Here is a 20,743-nt window from a genome sequence, read left to right on the forward strand (position 1 = left end):
GTGAATTAAAAAAGAAAATAGTTGAACACACAGACAGCATTTAAATTATAAAAAATAATTGATATATGAAGAAAGATCTTTTGTACAGATTGGAAAAAATTTTTCATAGAGATATCCATATGATCAAGAGAGTTAATTTTTTATTTTTGCTTTACTAGTGTCACAAACTTGCCAGTGGTAACTTATTTGTCCCGTTTAAAATAACTGTAGTTTCCTTTCCTAGGACTTATTGTTAAGTGCCAAAGGACAGTTTTGAACTGTATGTTTGATCAAATTGTTAGCTTTTTCTGTTTTGTTTATTTTGAAAACCTCTGAATAAAAAAAACATCTGAAGTTTTTTTAAGTGGTGTTGGGAAAACTGGACAGCTACATGCAAAAGAATGAAAATGGACAATTTTCTTACACCATACCCAAAGTAAACTCAAATGGATTAAAGACCTTAAAGGGGGACCTGAAACCACAAAAATCCTTAAAAGAGAACACAGACAGTTATTTCTTTGACTTTGACCATAGCAACATCTTTCTAGATAGGTCTCTGGAGGCAAGAGAAACATAAGCAAAAATAAACTATTGGGACTTCATCAAGATAAAAAGCTTCTGCACAGCGAAGGAAATCAACAAAATGAAAAGACAACCTACTGAAGCTGCAAATGGCATATATGATAAAGGGATTAGTATCCAAAATACATGAAGAACTAATACAACTCAACAAAAATGAATAATCCAATTAAAAAATGAATAGGTGACATGAATGGACATTTATTTCTACAATTAAGACATACTGATGGCCAACATCACTCATCATCAGGGAAATACAAATCAAAACCACAATGAGATATCAACTCACACCTGTCAGAATGGCTAAAATCAAAGCACAAGAAACAAGTGTTGGCGAGGCTGTGGAGCAAAAGGAACCCTGTTGGTGGGAATCCAGACTGATGAAGCCACTTGGAAAACAGTATGGAGTTTTCTCAAAAAGTTAAAAATAGAACTACTCTATAATCCAGCAATCACACTACTGGGTTTTAGCCCCAAAATACAAAAATATTATTCAAAGGGATACATGCACTCTGATGTTTATATCAGCATTATTTACAATAGCCAAACTATGGAAACAGCCTGAGAGTCCGTCAACTGAAAGAAGAGGTGGTATATATACACAATGGAATATTATTCAGCCATAAAAAGAATCTTGCCATTTGCAACAACATGGATCGAGCTAGAGAGTATTAATGCTAAATGAAATAAGTCAGCCAGAGAAAGACAAATCACATATGATTTCATTCACATGTGGAATTAAAAAAAAAAACAAATGAGGAAAAGAAAAAGAAAAGAGAGACAAACCAAGAAATAGACTCTTAACTACAGAGAACAAACTGATGGTTACCAGAGGGGTGGGAGGTGGGGGGGCTGGGTAAATAGCTGAGAGGATTAAAGAGTATACTTATCAGGCTGTGCACTGAGTAATATAGAGAATTGTTGAATCGCTATATTGTACACCTGAACTAATATAACACTATATGTTAACTATACTGAAAGTAGAATTTAAAACCTAATAAAATGTTTTTTTAAAAAAATAATTGCTGAATCACTATATTGTACATCTGGAACTAATACAACACTTACGTTAATTATACTGGAATTAAAATTTTTAAAAAAGAAAATACAAATAGTAGTAAAGAAAAAAGGAAAAAGAAATCTTTCTATAATTTGTGACTCCCCCAAAATTAAACTAATAGCCTACTATTGATGAGTAGTCTATAGTCTACTATATGATGGTTAATATCTATTTTGGGTGTTATATGTATTATATACTGTTTTCTTACAATGAAGTGAGCTAGAGAAAAAAAAGGACAACAAAATAACAAAAAATGGACAAGGGTCCAAGTTTTTGCTATATTACAAGGATTATGCAATCTTAACCATTTTCATTCTTCCTACTGAGCAAGATACCATGTTGTGACTAATACAGAAGTTTTTCATTCTCTGGATTTTCTTCATTCTCATTTTGTTACTACTGCTCTTTTATTCCCTTTAATAAATGTCTTATTCCAAACATCGCATGTCCTGGGTAAATTTAGCGTACAATGTTCATCAAAGTGATCAGCTATGGAGTGTAAGCACTGACAGAAAGATTTTAGTTTCGGGGAACCTGGATGGTTCAGGTCATGATCTTGCAGTTCGTGAGTTCGAGATCCAGTGAAGGGCTCTGTGCTGCCAGCTTACAGCCTGGAGCCTGCTTCCGATTCTGTCTCCCTTTCTGTCTGCCCCTCCCCCCCTCGTGTGTGTGTGTGTGTGTGTGTGTGTGTGTGTGTGTGTGTGTGTGTGCGCGCGCGCGCTTGCTCTCTCTCCCTCCCTCCCAAAAAAAGAAATTGGGGCGCCTGAGTGGCGCAGTTCGTTAAGCATCCAACTCTTCATTTCAGCTCAGGTCATGATCTCACAGGTTTCCCGGGTTCAAGCCCCATGTGGGGCTCTATGCTGACAGTGCAGAGCTGCTGGGGATTCTCTGTCTCCCTCTCTCTCTGCTCTCCCCCGATGTATGCTGTGTTTGTCTCTCTCAAAATGAATAAATAAACAAAATTTTTAATTTAAAAAAAATAAGCATTTTTTAAAAATTTAAAAAAGAGAGGCACCAGGGTGGCTCAGTCAATTAAGCCACCGACTTTGGCTCAGGTCATGATCTCACAGTTTGTCAGTTCAAGCCCCACTTCAGGCTCTGTGCTGACAGCTCAGAGCCTGGAGCCTGCTCCCAATTCTGTGTCTCCCTCTCTCTCTGCCCCTCCCCTGTTTGTGCTCTGTCTCTCTCTCTCAAAAATGAATAAACTTTAAAAAAAAGTTTGTTTTAAATTAAAAAAGAAAAATTTTAGTTTCTAAAAGGTTTAGTAAATGTTATTTCACAAGGCAAGGTAGTAGGATTGAATTAATAACTGCCCCCTAGCCCCGAATGAGTAAGTCTAGGGAATAAATAAATCAGTTATCTCTAATGTAACATCCTAAAGGGAGAAAGAGCAGTGAAGAACTAGACGCAATTTTGATGAGAGGCAGTGAGAAAAATTTGCAAGAAGACTGAACCCTTGTCACAAAGGAGTGCTGCCCACATGCTGCCTGCCCAGGGGAGAATTCAGGAGCGCATGGTCCTCCTTCGTTTGTCCTTGAATAAGTAAATGTATTGTGTGCCCTGTAAGAGCCAAGCCATGGTGGCCCAAATGGTATCATTATCATTACATCCTTAACCAGGTGGGAATCACTACTATAACATTCGTAATCAGGAGATATCCCCCAGCCTCAGAGCCAAAGGTAAGAGATCATCAGGAGATGGGAGTTTGTTTCCACCACTTCCTTCTGTGAAAAGTATATTGAGATTAAACTGGCTCTTTGCCTTTTTAAAGTCAGTACTGAATGCACACCTTGGAGGAAGTTAGGGAGGATCAGAAAATACTGTGTTTCTTGCCCTTCCTTCATTCCTCTAATTGACTCAGGGGCTAACACAAACTACTAGAATAAGAATGTTTTAATTTTAATTTTTTATTTATCCATTCATTTATTTAACATTCACTGATACAAGCACTATTTTAGGTGTGTGGGATACAGTGGTGGGTAAAATACAGCCATGCCTCCCTCCCCCAAAAAAAGGCTATGAAAGAGGAAAACAAGAGATGACAACCCAGTGTCATTGGCAGTACAGAATGATGGTCCCCTTCGATATTCCCTCCTACATCTTTAAACAACACCTGCGCTCCAAACCATATGTCCAAACCTATGTCCTTATGTCCAAACCATACTTGAGAGAAATAATAAGGTTTTCCTTATTATTGAGGCATCCGTGCCTAAGATAATTTGGAAATCAAGCACATAAACTGCTTCTGTAAATTTTCCTCTATCAGACTGACCACGATTGTGAAATTAACATGCAGGTCATGCATTCACAATATGGAAAAGATAAGGTCATACATTGGTTTATTCATCCACATCTATGCATACCCAGAAAAATTAAATTCAGCCAAGGCCAAGTCTCTACATGGTAGAGAGCTGAGAAGCAGAAAACATCACCCTGTTTTTATCCACCTTCTACACCTTCTGTTCTCACTATTGGATTATTCTTTAGAATAAAGCTTTATCTGCAAAGGGCCATTGTTAGGAGAAAAACAGATTATCATGGATAAGTAACATGCCAACCTATATTAGCACACATCAAAACTCTATAATACATTGGCAACAGTATATATTTGCATTGATTTCATTAGACCAGTTCAGACCATAATTAACACAGAAAAGGTACATTTTTGACAGAGATGGTGGGAATGGGGGTGAAGAGGGCAGCATCAGTCACTACCATGAGGAGTACTAAAACAATATTTTCTTTTGCAAATTTTCCTAGATCTGATCTTTCAATTGTCAAGATAATCCCTATTCTCAAATAGAGTCCAGCATTAAACCATCAAACCCAGGGAAATCGCATTAATCTTACATCTAATGCCATGTTCTACAAGTTTCAGCATTCACTAAATATACACTCACGACTATCCCAGCACCCAGAGGCAGGCTCCCTCTTTTTAGGAGCTATATGACAGATTCAACCCATCAATGTCTGACCTTTTTACAGACCCATTGTAAAAGAACCTCACAGCCAGAGGCTAGGAGACCATTTTTGCTGAAGGTACCACACTTCTGTACCACGCTGTTTGACAGAACCCTGTAAGAAATCAGAAAAGTCAATCAATTACGGTAACATGAGAATAAAGAAATAGCAAGGCATGAAGGGATAAAAACGGAGCAAGGTCTTTCTCCCTATTCAGTTCCCACTTTTCTCAACTCCCAAAACAGCAGAATAAATCGTGTTCATTAGCCTCCCACTAAAATATCATCTTTGATATGCGCCTGGGTAACTCAGTAAGTTAAGCATCCAACTGCAGCTAGGGTCATGATCTCATAGTTCGTGAGTTTGAGCCCCGCATCGGGCTCTGTGCTGACAGCTCAGAGCCTGGAGCCTGATTCAGATTCTATGCCTCCCTCTCTCTCTCTGCCCCTCCCCTGTGCATATTCTGTCTCTCTCAAAAATAAACACTAAAAAAAGTTTTAATAAAAATTTTGAAAAATAAATAAAATTTCATTTTTTTGCTCTTATTCACTGTTAATTTCCATCCTTGTTCCGTTTCCTTACCCCTTCCTCTCCTGTTATTTTTTCTTTTCTGTTAATTTTTCTTCCCCTTTTCTCTCTTTTTTTTTTTCATTGTTTTGAACACCCTTACATTGAAAAGTTTAGGGCTGATCCATCTTCCCACCTCCAGCCAGAATTGTTCTTCAGACCAATCCAGTAAAAGTCGTCTTTGAGGAAAGGCTGAAGCAGGCTCTAATGGAGAGATTGAAGATGATGGAAAAAAGGTAAGAAAACACAGAAAACCAAAGAGGAGATTCAGTGTCATGATCAGTTATTCATTACACACCCTCTTGTCCGGTCCCGCCCTGGCCAGTAGGGCAGTAAAATCAGGTCCCGTCCGTAGGTTTCCTGAGGGAGGGAGAGAGAATAGGGCAGGAAGGAGCACAGAGAGTGAGGCAAGACAAGCGTTTCTGATCAAGCCCACTTTATTGAGAAAATATCCACACCTTTATAGGGTTTGGGGCGGGAAACTGACCCAGGTTGGTTGCTAGGAAACAGGGTCAAATGATTATTAGAAAAAGGGAAACCGAAACTGAAATTTCAAACACAGCATCAAAAGGAGAGTCGCAGACTTGCAGTCTGCAATGCTCGGCAGGGGTGCTTGACACTGCATAAGCCCAAACTCGGTTGATCTTTTGTTCTGTTGGCTCTCCTAGTCTGGCCGGCTCCAATCCTGAGTGGGAACTACACATCCCTGGCCTGTAGACCGTTACTCTTGTTTTTCTGGGTGCACCCTACAGAGAGGGGCACCTCCTGCCGATAAGCTGAATCTATGCAGCTTCCCACACCCTCCCATGACCATTACTGTGGGCTGAATGTTTATCGCTCCTCAAAGTCATACGTTGGCACTCTAACCTCCAACATGATGGTACCGGGAGGTGGGCCTTCGGAAGGTAATTAGGTTCAGACGAGGTGATGAGGCCCTCACTAATGACGCAACTAGTGTCCGTGTAAGAAGAGATGAGAGTTCAATCTCTCTCCACAATGAGGATACAATGAGAGGGCGGCTGTCTGCGTGTCAGAAAGAAGGTTCTCGCCAGAAACCAAGCCTGTCAACACCTTGATCTTGGACTTCCCAGCCTCCAGAACTGGGAGACATAAATGTCTGCAGTTTAAGCTGAAAACCGCCACCTTCTCCAAATAATTAATCTCTCTTTTAAATTCTAATTCTAGGGGCACCTGGGTGGCTGTCGGTTAAATGTCCAGCTGTTGATTTCAGCTCAGGTTCACAGGATCGAGCCCCGCATCAGGCTCTACACTTAGTGCAGAGTCCTTCTCCTTGTTTCTGTGCCCCTCCCCTGCTTGTGCTGTCTCTCTCTTTCAAAATAAATAAATAAATAAATAAATAAATAAATAAATAAACAAACAAACATTTAAAAAATTAAATAAACCCTTAATTCTAGACCTGTGTTGCAGAGTGGAGCATTTCCTAGAATTAAACTTTATGTCTGTAATTGCATGCTTAGAACATGAAAGATAAGTATTACATTTCTGCTTTCGATTATAACTTGATTAAGTGGAGTACTTAATAGAAGAAAAGATAAATACCAGTATGGGAGTAATCATCCTTCTCATTCTCATTTAATACATAAATTATGATTAAGCCTGTAGCAATATACTCATACTCTTGTCTTTTTCCACTACATTTACATTTTCCAACACCTTATCAATTTTCCATGACAAGAAAAATTAAAACAGCTCTTAAGAAAACAAGCATCAGGTAAAGTTAAGTTGGCTACACCCATATGCCCCATGCTACCACTAGAACAGAGATAAAACATTCTTGGTTCTATGGAGTCTGACATTCAAATGAAGGAGTTTATATTCTAAGGTAATCGGCTTCTATAAGTGGTTTAAAATAAAGGATAAATCCCAGAAGATTAATTCTGTTGTAGGACTTGGTATTAGTGTAATGAATATACTTTATAATAAATAAGCAACACCTCAGCTTTGGAAATTGCTTTTGTTACAGAGAATTTTCTTGTGATGCTGAATTTTCTTTTTTTTGTGTGTGTGATGCTGAATTTTCAACATGAAGTTAATGTTGACAAGTATTGTGTTTCTTCATGAGCAAGAAGGATACAAGTGTAAGTCTGACCAACATAACTGTAAGACCAACATACTGACAGAAAAGTTACATATATAAAAAGCTCAGTATTTGTATATTTTTCAGAGTGTGAATGAATATTTAAAGGTATTCATATGTATCTTAACAAATACCAAAGCATCTGGATTACAAGTGGTGGGCAAGTATAAATGTGTGTTTTAGCATCTGGGGCCGTGGATAACTGATGTCTCTGTATGTCCAGCAAATAGTGTATGTATAATTAGTGAGATAATTGCCTGGCATTTTCACTATACTCTACTTTCTTTTTTTTTTTTTTAATTAACTTGTTTTTTTGAGGGAGGGGACCCAGAGAGAAAGGGGGAGACAGAGAATCTGAAGCAGGCACTGAGCTGTCAGCACAGAGACAGATGCGGGGCTTGAACCCACAAACCGTGAGATCGTGACCTGAGCCCAAGTCAGATACTCAACTGAGTCACCCAGGCACCCCTCTACACTCTACTTCTTATCCTTAATCCTTAAGGTCACTACAAATCCCTTGTGAAAGAAAACGTAAAAATAAGAAAGCATCCAAATTAAACTTCTCTTCCTTCTTTTATTCTTTAACTTTTTTAATGTTTATTGTTTTTGAGAGAAGTGAGAGACAGTGTGCAAGCAGGGGAGGAGCAGAGAGAGAGGGTGACACAGAATCTGAAGCAGGCTCCAGGCCCTGAGCTGTAAGCACAGAACCGGATTCAGGGCTTGAATCCATGAACCACAAGATCATGACCTGAGCCAAAGTCAGAGGCTCAACCAGCTGAGCCAGCCAGGTGCCCCAGACCGCTCTTCCTTCTATTTTGTTCCCAGGAGTCCTGTGTTTTAGTGGTTTTGTTGGGTTACTTGGTTGGTTTGGTTCCTCTCTGAGTTAGAGTGTGACTTGATGGATGTTAAAGAAAAAGGCCATATAACTTCCTCCCGTGATCATCGATTTCCTGACTGAGCATTTGTCTCACACCTCCTTCCTACAATACTATGAGATAACCTGTCATTTTATCTGGCAGTGGCCATCAACAGATCATCGTATTCTCAAATTCAGTGGATGTCTTTTGATCCCTCACCTCACTTCGTAAACTTCTCCTCTTTGGAGGAACAGAAACTTAAAAAAAAAAAAAAAAAAAGAGCAGTGACATGTGATTCCACAGTAATTTAGTGCTCAGACCTGGACTAGAACCCAAGGTCTTGCCCTAATACCCAAGCCCTTGGCAAATCCTCTACTGAGACAATCCATGCAACTCATGTCTCTCTTTAAACTGTGCTTTCTTGGAGCGCCTGGGTGGCTCAGTTGCTTAAACAGCCGACTCTTGATTTCAGCTCAGCTCATGATCTCACAGTTCTTGGGATCAAGCGCCACATCGGTCTCTGCAATGACAGCACAGAACCTGATTCAGCTTCTCCCTCTCCTGCCCCTCCCCTGCTCATGTGGCTCTCTCTCTTTCTCAAAATGAATAAATAAACTTAACATAAACTGTGCTTGGCTGGCTCAGTTGGTAGAACATGTGACTCTCAATTCCCGGGTTGTAAGTTTGAGCCCCATGTTGGGTGTAGAAATTTCTTTAAAAACATAAAATAAATTGTGCTTTCTCTAGCCCTGAAAAAATCATGAGACTCCTAGGATGTGCCAAGAAACATGTACATTCAGCATGCTAGGAAACTGGATGTTCTCTTTGATAAAACAGAAGAAGACATCTTAGGCTTATTAGATGCCAGTATTATTTACTTTCTTGGGATCCTAGTGTTGCACAGAACAGGCTGATGTATATTTATTAAAGCTAATATGTTTGTTTCTCACTATATGTAAAGTCGATATCCTAAAACCTGGGCTAAATGAGGAAGACCCAAAATGGCAGAGTACTTACTCCTGGACTTCCTTTAGGCAATCGGTAAAACCTCTTCTAGATGTTTTTAATTTTTTTTTTAATTTTTAATGTTTTATTTTTTTTAATTTTTTAAAAAATTTATTTTTGAGAGAGAGAAACAATGTGAGCAGGGGAGGGTCAGAGAGAGAGAGGGAGACACAGAATCCGAAGCAGGCTCCAGGCTCTGAGCTAGCTGTCAGCACAGGGCCTGACACGGGGCTCGAACCCACGAACCGTTGAGATCATGACCTGAGCTGAAGTCAGATGCTTAACCAACTGAGCCACCCAGGCGCCCCTGTTTTATTTATTTTTGAGACACAGAGAGAGTATGAGCAAGTAAGGGGCAGAGAGAGAGAGACACACACACACAGAATCTGAAGCAGGCTCCAGACTCTGAGCTAGCTCTCAGCACAGAGCCCAATGCGGGGCTCGAACCCACGAACCATGAGATCATGACCTGAGCCAAAGTCGGACACTCAACCGACTGAGCCACCCAAGTACTCCATAGATGTTTTTGAAAAACTAAAGAAAATTACTTCCTTCTGCAGATTTCAGGAAAAATAATTGTTTTAATTTCTTAATTTTCCTCTAAATTATATCTATTTTTCATTTAAACATATCAATAATTTCTAATAACATCTTAATTAGCTGAATACTTTTTTAATGCTTATTTTATTTTTGACAGAGAGACAGAGCGTGAGTGGGGGAGGGGCAGAGAGAAAGGGAGACACAGAATCTGAAGCAGGCTCCTGGCTCTGAGGTGTCAGCACAGAGTCAGATGCAGGGCTTGAACTCACAGACTGTGAGATCATGACCTGAGCTGAAGTGGGATGCCCAACTGACTGAGCCACCCAAGAACCCCTAGTTGAATACTTTTTAAAGAAAATATTCTTATTTTTTATCAAGCAACTACTAAGACACCAGTTTCTACTAAGAAATTTCAACTCTGTATTGTATTTCGTACAATACCGCTAGATGTCCCATTTTGACGTCACTGTTTTTATTGGAAGATGGTTGGTGAAGAGTAAGAATTCAAGGACTCCACTCTTAACTGGGTTTGGACTAGCCACCTTTACTTACTTGGAGACTATCATTGGCATGAATAAATATTTTCTCTTTTAAAAGCAAAGAGAAGTGTAAACTTTCTTTGCATTCCCAGTAAAAACATTAAAAGAGATTGTCTATAACAAATTACCATAGATTGGGTGGCTTTAACAATGGGCATTTACTTCCCACACTTCTGGAGGCTGGGAAATCCAAGATCAAGGTGTTGGCAGATCTGGTGTCTGGTGAGGGCTTGCTTTCTGACTTGCCGATGGGCATCTCCTGGTTGTATGCTCACATGGCAGAGAGCCAAGAGCCAAGATCTCTCATGTTCCTTCTCTAAGGGCACCAATCCCATTATGAGGGCCCTACCATCATGATCTACTTGTCTCCCAAAGGCTACATCTTCAAATAGCACCACGTTGAAGATTAGGATTTCAATATATGAATTTTTGAGACACACAAACAGTCCATAAAAGACAGAACAAGTCTTTTGTGCTATGTCCCACTTCAGAACAACTTGTATTTTTTCTTCATTGGATTTCAATCTTAGTTTCCACTAAAGAAACATGGTAGAAGTAGCTTCTAGATGAAACACTTGAAAAATCTGTAAAACTTGTTTCTCAACACTTCCTTCCCAATAATCTATCTTCTACGATGGCTTTGTTCTCTCAGGGCAGTGTATCCTGATAACAATGATGTCCTATATTTGTATGGTACTTTACGGATTACACAATACCTTTGCATTCATTCCAAATTCACTTGAAAAATTCAATGTGCTGTGTGGCTTTTAGGAAAATGAAACAAAAACAATACACTACTGCTAGCTTTGTCCCTGCTCTCTGAAGATGAAAAATTTGCTTAATCTGGCTGAGTTGGAGTTTCCTTAAGAGGATTTAGTTCAGATAGTCTCAAGGATTTTTTCCAGTTATAAATAAAACCCTGAAAGATACACAAGTATTATCCTCTTCTTTCTTATGGAAGAGTAAAAAAAAGTTCACGTGGGTGAATGGGCTTACCCAAAGCTCCTTATTGAATAAGCATCCAAGTTTTCTCTCCTAGTGCTAAACTTTTGCATTATATGTGGCTCTCCCCTTCTAGTAATAAATAAGACCACACTGTGCTCCTGATTCATGCTCTTGGATCGTTTCCTTTTTCACAGAGAATAAAATCTAAAATCCTTACTATGTATTACAAGGTTTTACGGGATCTAGGTCCTGCCAAGTGTTTATTCAGTTACTAGCTTCCAGTCACCTGAGCCTTTTTTCTGTTCTTTTAACATACTAAGGTAATTTTTGCTGAAGGGTCTTTGCATAGCTTTTCCCTATGGAAATGCCCTTTCCTTAGTTTTTACATGGCTGTCATTCAGGTCTGGGTCTCACCTCAAATGCTACCTCCTTGGGGAGGCCTTCCTTAGTTAGCCTTCTAAAGTAGTACCTACATTCACTGTTATACTGTTTCATTTTCTTCAAAGCATATATTATTTATTTATTCACTTGTTTGTTGTCTGTCTTTCCTCTGACAAAAAGGTAAGTACCATCATAGCAAGAATTCTTGATTACTACTGTATCTCTACCACCTAGGGAGATATATGAAATTATGTTTAGTAATGTTTACAGAATTAGGGGCCCCTGAGTGATTTAAGTGTCCAACTTCAGCTCAGGTCACGATCTCATGGTTCATTGAGTTCAAGCCCTGAGTTGGGCTGTACACTGCCAGCTCAGAGCTTGGAGCCTGCTTTGGATTCTGTGTCTTCCTCTCTTTCTGCCCCTCCTCCACTCATGCTTTCTCAAAAATAAATTTAAAAACTTTAGAACAGTTTTAAAATAATAATAATGTTTACAAAATTAAAGAATAGAGAGTCAAGTCTTATGCTGAAAGGAATTAAAAGTTTTGAACACAAACTCTCTGTATTTTTTACTTGACCCCCATGGAGGAGGACTGACATATATTTTGGGGAGAGGGAGGCAAACTAAAGAGTAAAGGAAGGGTAAGAGAGATAAAATGATGTCCTAATTTCCAGAACAGCTTGAAACCTTTCATGCAGTTCTTAACCAACTTGCTTTATTTATTTTTAATTTATAATAGTTTATTGTCAAATTGGTTTCCATATAACACCCAGTGCTTCTCCCCACAAGTGCCGCCCCTCCATGACCATCACCCTCTTCCCCCCTCCCCCTCCCGTTCTTGGTTCATTTTCAGTATTCAGTAGTCTCTCATGATTTGTGTCCCTCTCTCTCCCCAACTCTCTTTCCCCCCTTCCCCTCCCTGTGGTCCTCTGTTAGGTTTCTCCTGTTAGATCTATGAGTGCAACCAACTTGCTTCAAAGGATTATTTAAATTAGAAAAAAATGAGTTTTTCCTCCTTTCTCTACTGGAATGACAGGAAGAGTCTATTTCTTTCTTCCCCTCATTCCATGGGGTTAGAGAAATGGCTAATAAGGCATAGAAATGAATAAAGACTTGCTCAAAAACAAAATGCCCATCTGCACTAATTTACTGCTCACCAGACCCACACAATTCTACGTGACCTGATCAGGCTAGTTTACCACTTCTCACTGGTGAGGCTGCCTATAGTGAAAATTTTTATTCTATCACTTTCACTTGAAAACCTTCACACTTGTAAAAAACCTTAAAACCAGATGCAATTACCTATGTTCTACATACTCATGGATAGTGTGTGTGTGTGTGTGTGTGTGTCTGTGTGTCTGTGTGTGTCTGTGTGTGTGCATAAAAGTATAAACAAAGGTGTTAACTCAATCCTTGTCCTCCAGAGAGGGTGTGAACTAGAGTACTCACGTATATTATTCACTTTGAAGTTTGTAATCTTTGCTCATATTTTAAAGGGGAAAAAATGCAAAAACCTAATAGCAAGATGAAGACAGAATTCAAACAGATAAAACAGGTACATGTTTTTCTTTTTTCTTCTTTTTTAGGTCAATATTTATGCCTTACACACATACACGTGCACACACACACACACACACACACACACACACACCCCACACACCCTTTTCAGGTAATATTTTTAACCTGTAATTTAAATATTAAGGCATAGAACATATTCCTCAAAATTCTAATTTAACATAGTTTATGGGATATATCTAAGTTATTTCATCCTATATAGAAATAAATAATACATCAAAATTACTTGGTCATATCTTTGGCTCATTTAATCTTACGAACTATATCTTTACAAAGGATCTTAAGAAAAAGATTTCATATAAATATGCTTATCACTGCATAAAAATTAGAAATAAGTAAAATATTGTCTAAGAATATGAAAAAGAGATAAGCAATAATAGAATAAAACAGGACTTTAAAAATATGTTTTTCTTCAACCTCTGGACATCTTTTCAGGTGAAATATTTAAAGCAATGGAAGAAGTTACTAATTTTTAAAAAGTACAATAGAGTGCACCCATAAGGTCTAAAAACAATTGGACCTACCACTTTAAATTTATAGGAATTCACCTGAAAACATGTCTAGAGGTTGAATAAAAACATATGTAGCATACTACTTGAAATGTAACTAACATCCTGTTTAAAAATAGGTTTATCCTGTTTCCAGAGTTTTCAGATACCTCATAGTGTGTAAACATCAATTACTGTCATATAAAAACATGCAGATCCATTAAGAGATTTCACAGAAAAATACTACAGGCTAAAAACTACTAGAGTTTAATATTAATATAAATGTTCCTTATAACTTTGTGCATGTGCACAATACTAAAAGTAAATGAAGACCTGTTGAGTAAACCAGAGCACTCTCTTCAAAAGATATTGAAACTGCCCACTGAAAGATGAATGAATGAACAAAATGTGGTATATCCATGTAATTGAATACCATAAGACCATTTGGCCAGAAAAGGAATGAAATTCTGCCACATGCCACAGCATGACTGGACCTTGAAAGCATGCTGAGTGAAATAAGCCAGATACGAAAGGACAAAATGGGCAAATTCAGAGACACAGAAAGTAGAACAGCAGTTCCCAGTGGTTGGGGGGTAGAGGGGTAATGGGGAGTTATTGTTTAATGGGTTCCGAGTTTTGGTTTGGGATGATGAAAAAGTTCTGGAGATGAACAGTGGTGACGGTTGCACAATGTGAATGCACATCATGCCACCTAATTGTACACCTGAAAATGGTTATAATGGTTAATTTTGTGTTAAGCATATTTTACCACTATTTTGTAAGATGTTAAAAAAAAGATAATGAGAGATATCTTAACTATCTACCATATCTACACCTTTGGTGTGAAGGTCATAACAGCTGCTTGATCTCTTTATGAAGAAATGGTGACAAAAAACACAGACATTACAAGACTATCAGCATCTCCAGAGTAAAACAGTCCTACCATCGACCCTGTGTTTCCAGCCATTTCTTTGAATCTTCAAACATAGTTCATATTTCCTCGTAAGGAAAATATTCAGCTCAACAAGTCATAACTTACTTTGTGATACATATTTTTTGAAATTTCATGTCTTGGGAGGCAGATGAGAAAAACTAAAGTCATTGTGACGGTGGGCTTTTTTTTTTAATTAAAAAATTTTTTTATGTTTTATTTATTTTTTGAGAGAGAGAGAGAGTGTGAGCAGGGGAGGGACAGAGAGACAGGGAGAACAGAATCCAAAGAAGGGTCCAGGCTCTGAGCTATAAGCACAGAGCTCCATGCGGGGCTAAAACTCACGAACCGTGAGATCATGACCTGAGCCAAAGTCAGATGGACACTCTGACTTAGCCCCCCAGGCACCTCATGCTGAGCTTTTTTTTTTTTTTTTTAATGACAAGGAGAATTAAAGAACTAGAAAAGAAGAAAAACTAAAATTAAGTGATTCCTACTATGTTAAAGGAACTTCCACACAGATTTTCTCATTTAATATCATAACAGTTCTGGAAAGTTTTTCCTTTTTGTACCTGAAGAAATTGAGAACCAAAGAGGTTAAGAAAATTTCACACAGCTAGCAAGCAATGCAGTAAAAACAAATTCATGACTGTCTGAAAAAACCCTATAAAGAGTTTCTGTTACCTCATTCTACTTTAAGATAAAGGAGGGAGAGTGACCATAATACCATAGTGTTCATACTGCAGTATCCAAAGAAGAAAATCTTGAGACTATTTAGATGCAAAGCCAGTATCAAAAGTTCAGGAGGAAGACAGAGATGATCTCAAAGTCACAAACCCTGATAGGGCAGATAGTTAAAGCTGAATGAGAGGTTGTTAAAACAATAGAATCTAATGATATAATCTCAAATGATGATAATGAGGAAGAAAGATGTTACAGGGTGAGGGGCATCAGAATAGATTTAAAGAAACCAAAGTATTTCCACCGAGAACTCTCTAGTCAAAATATGTTTCAAAATAACACACTGACAACCATAGGGAACAAATGCTAACATCCTAAAAACCTGAGCCTAATGAAAGAAAATCAAGAATTTGAACATATCTAAAGATCTAAACATCAATTCAAAAAGCAAGAAAAAGAACAGAGATACTCATAACGTAAACAGAAAACTGAAATAACAGAGCAATTCAATTTCAATTTTATTACTATCTCAAAAATAAAACGTTTAAGTTCAAGATAGAAAAAAGTGATAATAAGCGAGTATCTCACTACTTTAAATATATTTAAGGGGCACCTCGGTGGCTCAGTTGGTTAAATATCTGACTTTGGCTCAGGTCATGATTCACAGTTCATGAGTTCTGTCCCCCCCCCCCCCGCCTCTGTCCCTTCCCTGCTTATGCTCACTCTCTCTTTCTCTCTCTCAAAAATAAACATTAAAAATTTTTAATAAAAAATAATAAAAAATTTAAAAATGTATTTCAATCCCAAGTCATATAATGTACATTCTGGATTTCAAATTCAAATAATTTTTTACACATGAATAGGAAAGGCACAGAAGACAATTAATAGACGTCATCTCATTTTTCGGCATGCACAAGATGAATCTGGAAGCCATCAAATACAATAAACCCGCAAGTGACTTCAAAAGGTTGGCTAATATGGAGTTTAAAATCGGGCTCTGAAAAAAAAAGGTGTAGCTTTGCCAGATTTGTAATCCTCTCTTTGTCACTACCTCTTATCCATTAACTACACATTCATCAGTAAACAGAAATGCTGAAATCTACTTCGCAGGATGTGCTGTGAAGACTGAGAATAATATACACAAAATATCTGGCACATACAGGTCTTCAATATATGTTAGTTTCATCTTATTATTATTATTATGCACTTTGCTGTAACTTGATCTAAGATAAAAGTGGAAGCCAAGCTGGTTCTACAGAATCTGACAAAGGCTGAGGGCAAGAAAAAGAGTTAGACCAGGGAATGTCAGAAGCGAAACTCATCTGTGATTGCTATTAAATCTGTCAGGGGCATTCTACCCTCTCCAACACGGACCTGAAACAAGGGGCCTTAAGAGAAGATAAACCAGTTTCAGAAATGCAGCCCATCTAACTGTTCAGCTAACTCAACAGCAGAGGCAGGATTCAGGGGAAGTAAAGAAAGACAGACAAACATCCCTCTAATACCTGCTCCATTCCTTTGGTGGAGGACAGAGAAATAGTAATATCCTGATGCCCCAAATATTCTGTGCCTTCGCCTTTTTCCTCCTCAGCTCTCATTAGCACAATGTCGCATTTATAATAGATTCCATATCGCACTTCTCTGCAACAGTGTCATGCGTTATGACTCACTACTCTGTTTACCAGTATCTACCCTCCAATGTTGCGAGCTCTTCACTCACTTCTGCTATTGACTTTGGTCAGCTAAAGTCCACAACTGCAGCTATTCCACAGTGAGAACAGAAATTGCTGCAGAAGGCCCAGAAAGCAAAGCTATTATTATCAGATGTCATAAAATCTCACGTATCTAACGAATAGACCGGTGCATTCTGCCCCTTGGTTTGGCGAAGGCATACAAGAAAAGGAAGTCACAAAGGTGGACTGACTTGGAGTTAGATTCTACACAGAATTTCAAAGGAATGAGTATTCCTCAATTGAGAGAAAACATGAAATCAAGATGCTTTAATCGTTTCGTAAAATAGGAAATTATAAAACTTAGGGACTATATGTTCTCTTCAACAGCTTTAGAATAACTATCTCCTAGGGCGCCTGGGTGGCTCAGTCGGTTAAGCAGCCGACTCTGGCTCAGGTCATGATCTCACAGTTCGTGGGTTTGAGCCCCGTGTCGGGCTCTGGGCTGACAGCCTGGAGCCTGCTTCGGATTCTGTGTCTGCCTCTCACTCTGACCCTCCCCACTTATACTCTGTGTCTCTCTTTCTCAAAAATAAATAAACACTAAAAGAAAACTAAAAAAAAAAAAGAAGAAGAATTATCTCTCTGCATTTCCTGGAAGAATGTTAAAAGAGTTGAGTTCTTTTTTTTTTTTATTTGAAGTATAGTTGACACACAATGTGACATTAGTTTCAGATGTACCACATAGTGACCGGACAGCTCCATGTGTTATGCAATGCTACAAAAGTAGTTAGTATCTGTCACCATACAATGTTATTTTAACAGTTATAGCTTGATTCTGAATAAACTGTTGTCTGGTGCTTGATTCTACCCAAAAGAGAATGCATAAAATAATATCAACACACAAAAATCAGGCACGGCTGGGTGGCTCAGTTGGTTAAGCATCCGACTTGGCTCAGGTCATGATCTTGTGATTCTAGGGTTGGAGCCCCAAGTCACACTCTGTTCTGATGGCTCAGAGCCTGAAGCCTGCTTCAGATTCTGTGTCTCCCTCTCTCACTGCCCCTCCCCATCTCGTGCTCTCTCTCTCTCTCACTCAAAAATAAATAAGCATAAGAAAATTGTAAGAGTTGCCATGGGAAAGCAACTGAGCGGCCACTTTGCTGTGGAGAGCTGTGAGCACTGACAACCCCCACTTGCAGACCTGGGATGACCCGAGCCATTTGAAAAGCACCAGCAGCCATTTTATTGCAGGCCAGATAACAGATCCAGGCGCCACCAGGACTGCCGACCCCCACTCTCAATCTGGACTGTCTCAAACTGTAATGCCTCACCATGGAATTCCAGCATCCCCCTCCCCACTGAAGTGAACAGCCAATTGAATCCTGCCACCATCCAAAGATGACCTTACATGGCTATCGGCCCACCTGAGCTCAAACCTGGAACTCCTGCACCCATAAAAGACCTTGCTCTCCCATATCAGGTGCGACTTCCCTGACTCCCCGCTCCAGAGTCACGGAACCTCGCCCGGGAATTGCAGATCCCAATAAAGGCCTTCTTGGCTCCATAACGTGGTCTCTTTGTCCTCCCATCTCTTCCTCCATCTATTAAACCTTACAAAAATGTTTTTAAAAAACACAAAAATCAGCATGAAATTAGCACTAAAAACCTAACTAGGATTTCTTTTCTTTGTACATGTTATGGACATTGACAAGCTAGAATGTGACTGATTTTGCACCATGTTACCTCAGGATGTCACTTCCTTATATTACCTGGAGATGCTCTAGGATTAATAATGAGCTCTCCTCCAGGAGACTCCTGGGTGGACAGAAAGGATCTGAGAGTCCAGTAGGAAGTGGAGGACCTGCAAGGAGGTTAAGATCTCCCTCTCTCTCTCTCACACTCACACAAACACAGACACATATACACACACACTGACTCACTCATACACACACTCTTTCCTTTCTTCTTTCCCAGCTTTCTGGAACTGCTTCCTCCTCATGCCCTCCCCCTCATCGCCAACTGTTTCCTAGCCTGGAGCATACTGGATGTTGGGGCCCTACTGGCCAAAAAACCTCCCACAGAGCAACTGTTGATGGCACTGCCTCCGGGACACAGAAGAATATATATAAGTGACCGCTGATGGCTATGCCTCCGGAGCGCAGGAGAGCTATTTGGGAAGTTGCAGAACAAGTCGAAACACTGTGAAACAACATTTGGCCTCCTGGGCTGCACATGTGGCTTCTGTTTAACCTGTCTATGATTTTTCTTGTTGCTTTGCAAAAGCAAAAAGGCATATACCTTTAAGTTTTGAATCAACTTGGGTCAGTTAGTGGCGCCAGCTTTCCCTTACATTATTTCTGTTCCCAGCTCATTGCCTGCTATTGGGGCAAACACAATCCCCTGTCTAAAATTAACCCCTTGAATGATAAGCGTCTTGCTCAGACATAACTGCTAAAGGGCCTTGAAGTAAAGAAGATTCTTTGAGAGACAGACTCCCTCATTCCTGTTTTTTTACTTCTGTTCTCACGGCTGTTCTCTCTTCTGTGATAAAAAAATGATCCTTCCCAGAGCATGTTTTTACTCTCTCAAGGACCATAAACTATGTAATCATTAAAGAAAAAAAAAACGTGTAATCCCCTATGGCATAAAAGACACTGACTTTCTTAGTAAAGTGTGGTTTTACCACCATTCATGTTGTCTGTCTTTTTTCCTATAGATAGTTCGCCGACACCAACCACCTACTCAGGGACCATTCGACTGGGGTGCGTGGGCTGGTCCCCCACACTGGATTCCAATAAATGAAGGGAAATTAATGAAGAAGGCATTTAAGCCCTTGCCACCATCTCTTTGTCCCCCATCATATCTCTCTTCCCCTCCCTTCCAAATTCCACCAGCGCATGCACAGGACTCTGCTGCCTCCTTGGTGTTGGACCCATCTGTTTCTAGATCTGATGCTTTCTTCTCCTTCGACCTATATTTCAGCCTAATTCTTATCTGTAATACTCACCATCCCTCCTCCAGCACACACACATACACACATACATAAGTATGCAAACATCTAGGTTTCCATACGTGAGGGTTGCTGGGTCAGGGTAGGAAAGGGTAAGGAACAGGAGGGAAAAGGAAGGAGACAGGGGGAGAGGAGGTGGAAAGAAGGAATAGAAAGAGGAGAGAGAAGGATAGGGAAGGAGAGGAACGTCGTTCCTTTTGTTCCTCAAAAGAGAATACAAGATAAGTTGGAACAGCATTCATCAACAAAACAATCGAAATGTCGAAATGTTTGCATTTACCATTTCCTGCTTGCCCGTGAGCATAAGGAGTTGGGAGCCTTCAGCTAAGCAGAATTCCAGACTAGAATCCCAGTCAGTTTTCTTCAGTGAGAAGTAATAACAGTGTTCGCCATACCTCACCCAGAAGTCTGGGCAGCTAGGACAAATGGCACGAATGGAACCTAGAAAGGAAGACCTGGTTCACATCTTTATGGACCACACTTGGAATAAAATGGGGGATAAACAGAATATGGAAGCCCCACTGTCTTCCCTGCCCAATCATCTTTTTTAATTTTTTTATATTTAACATGTTTAATTGACATCTTCTTCTAAAATACCACAGCATACGCCCAAGTATCCTGACAGATGAGGAAACAAATTGGCTGTCATTCTTACTTTTGTAAATCAGACAGCGCCAAATATTAGAAACCCTAAAAGAGACCCTTACTTACCAAATTGACCATGGAGACTGGCGGAAATTGGGTAAACTCTCCTTCCCTATGCCCTTTACAGGGTAAGAAATTCCCCTTACACCAAGGAGGGCTATGCCAGGCTTTAGGGGTACAACAGTAACTCAGCTGACCCAGGACTGGGTCAGTTACAAGACAGAGGGGG

The 20,743-nt window shown here is 39.4% G+C and overlaps 1 protein-coding gene across 1 annotated transcript in view; it reads right to left on the reverse strand.

The window, feature by feature from the left end:
• KLRG1 (killer cell lectin like receptor G1) overlaps window positions 1-20,743 on the reverse strand; it is a 56,180-nt gene that overhangs the window by 26,310 nt on the left and 9,127 nt on the right. Inside the window, exons 4-6 of the mRNA XM_029954214.1 lie at window positions 20,150-20,310; window positions 5,250-5,350; window positions 4,594-4,693 (exon numbers count right to left, since the gene is read on the reverse strand). Of these exons, the coding sequence (XP_029810074.1) occupies window positions 4,594-4,693; window positions 5,250-5,350; window positions 20,150-20,310 (362 nt within the window). The remainder of the gene's footprint in view (window positions 1-4,593; window positions 4,694-5,249; window positions 5,351-20,149; window positions 20,311-20,743) is intronic.

This window comes from Suricata suricatta, chromosome 10 (assembly GCF_006229205.1).
Source record: "Suricata suricatta isolate VVHF042 chromosome 10, meerkat_22Aug2017_6uvM2_HiC, whole genome shotgun sequence".
Classification (NCBI taxonomy): Eukaryota; Metazoa; Chordata; class Mammalia; order Carnivora; family Herpestidae; genus Suricata; species Suricata suricatta.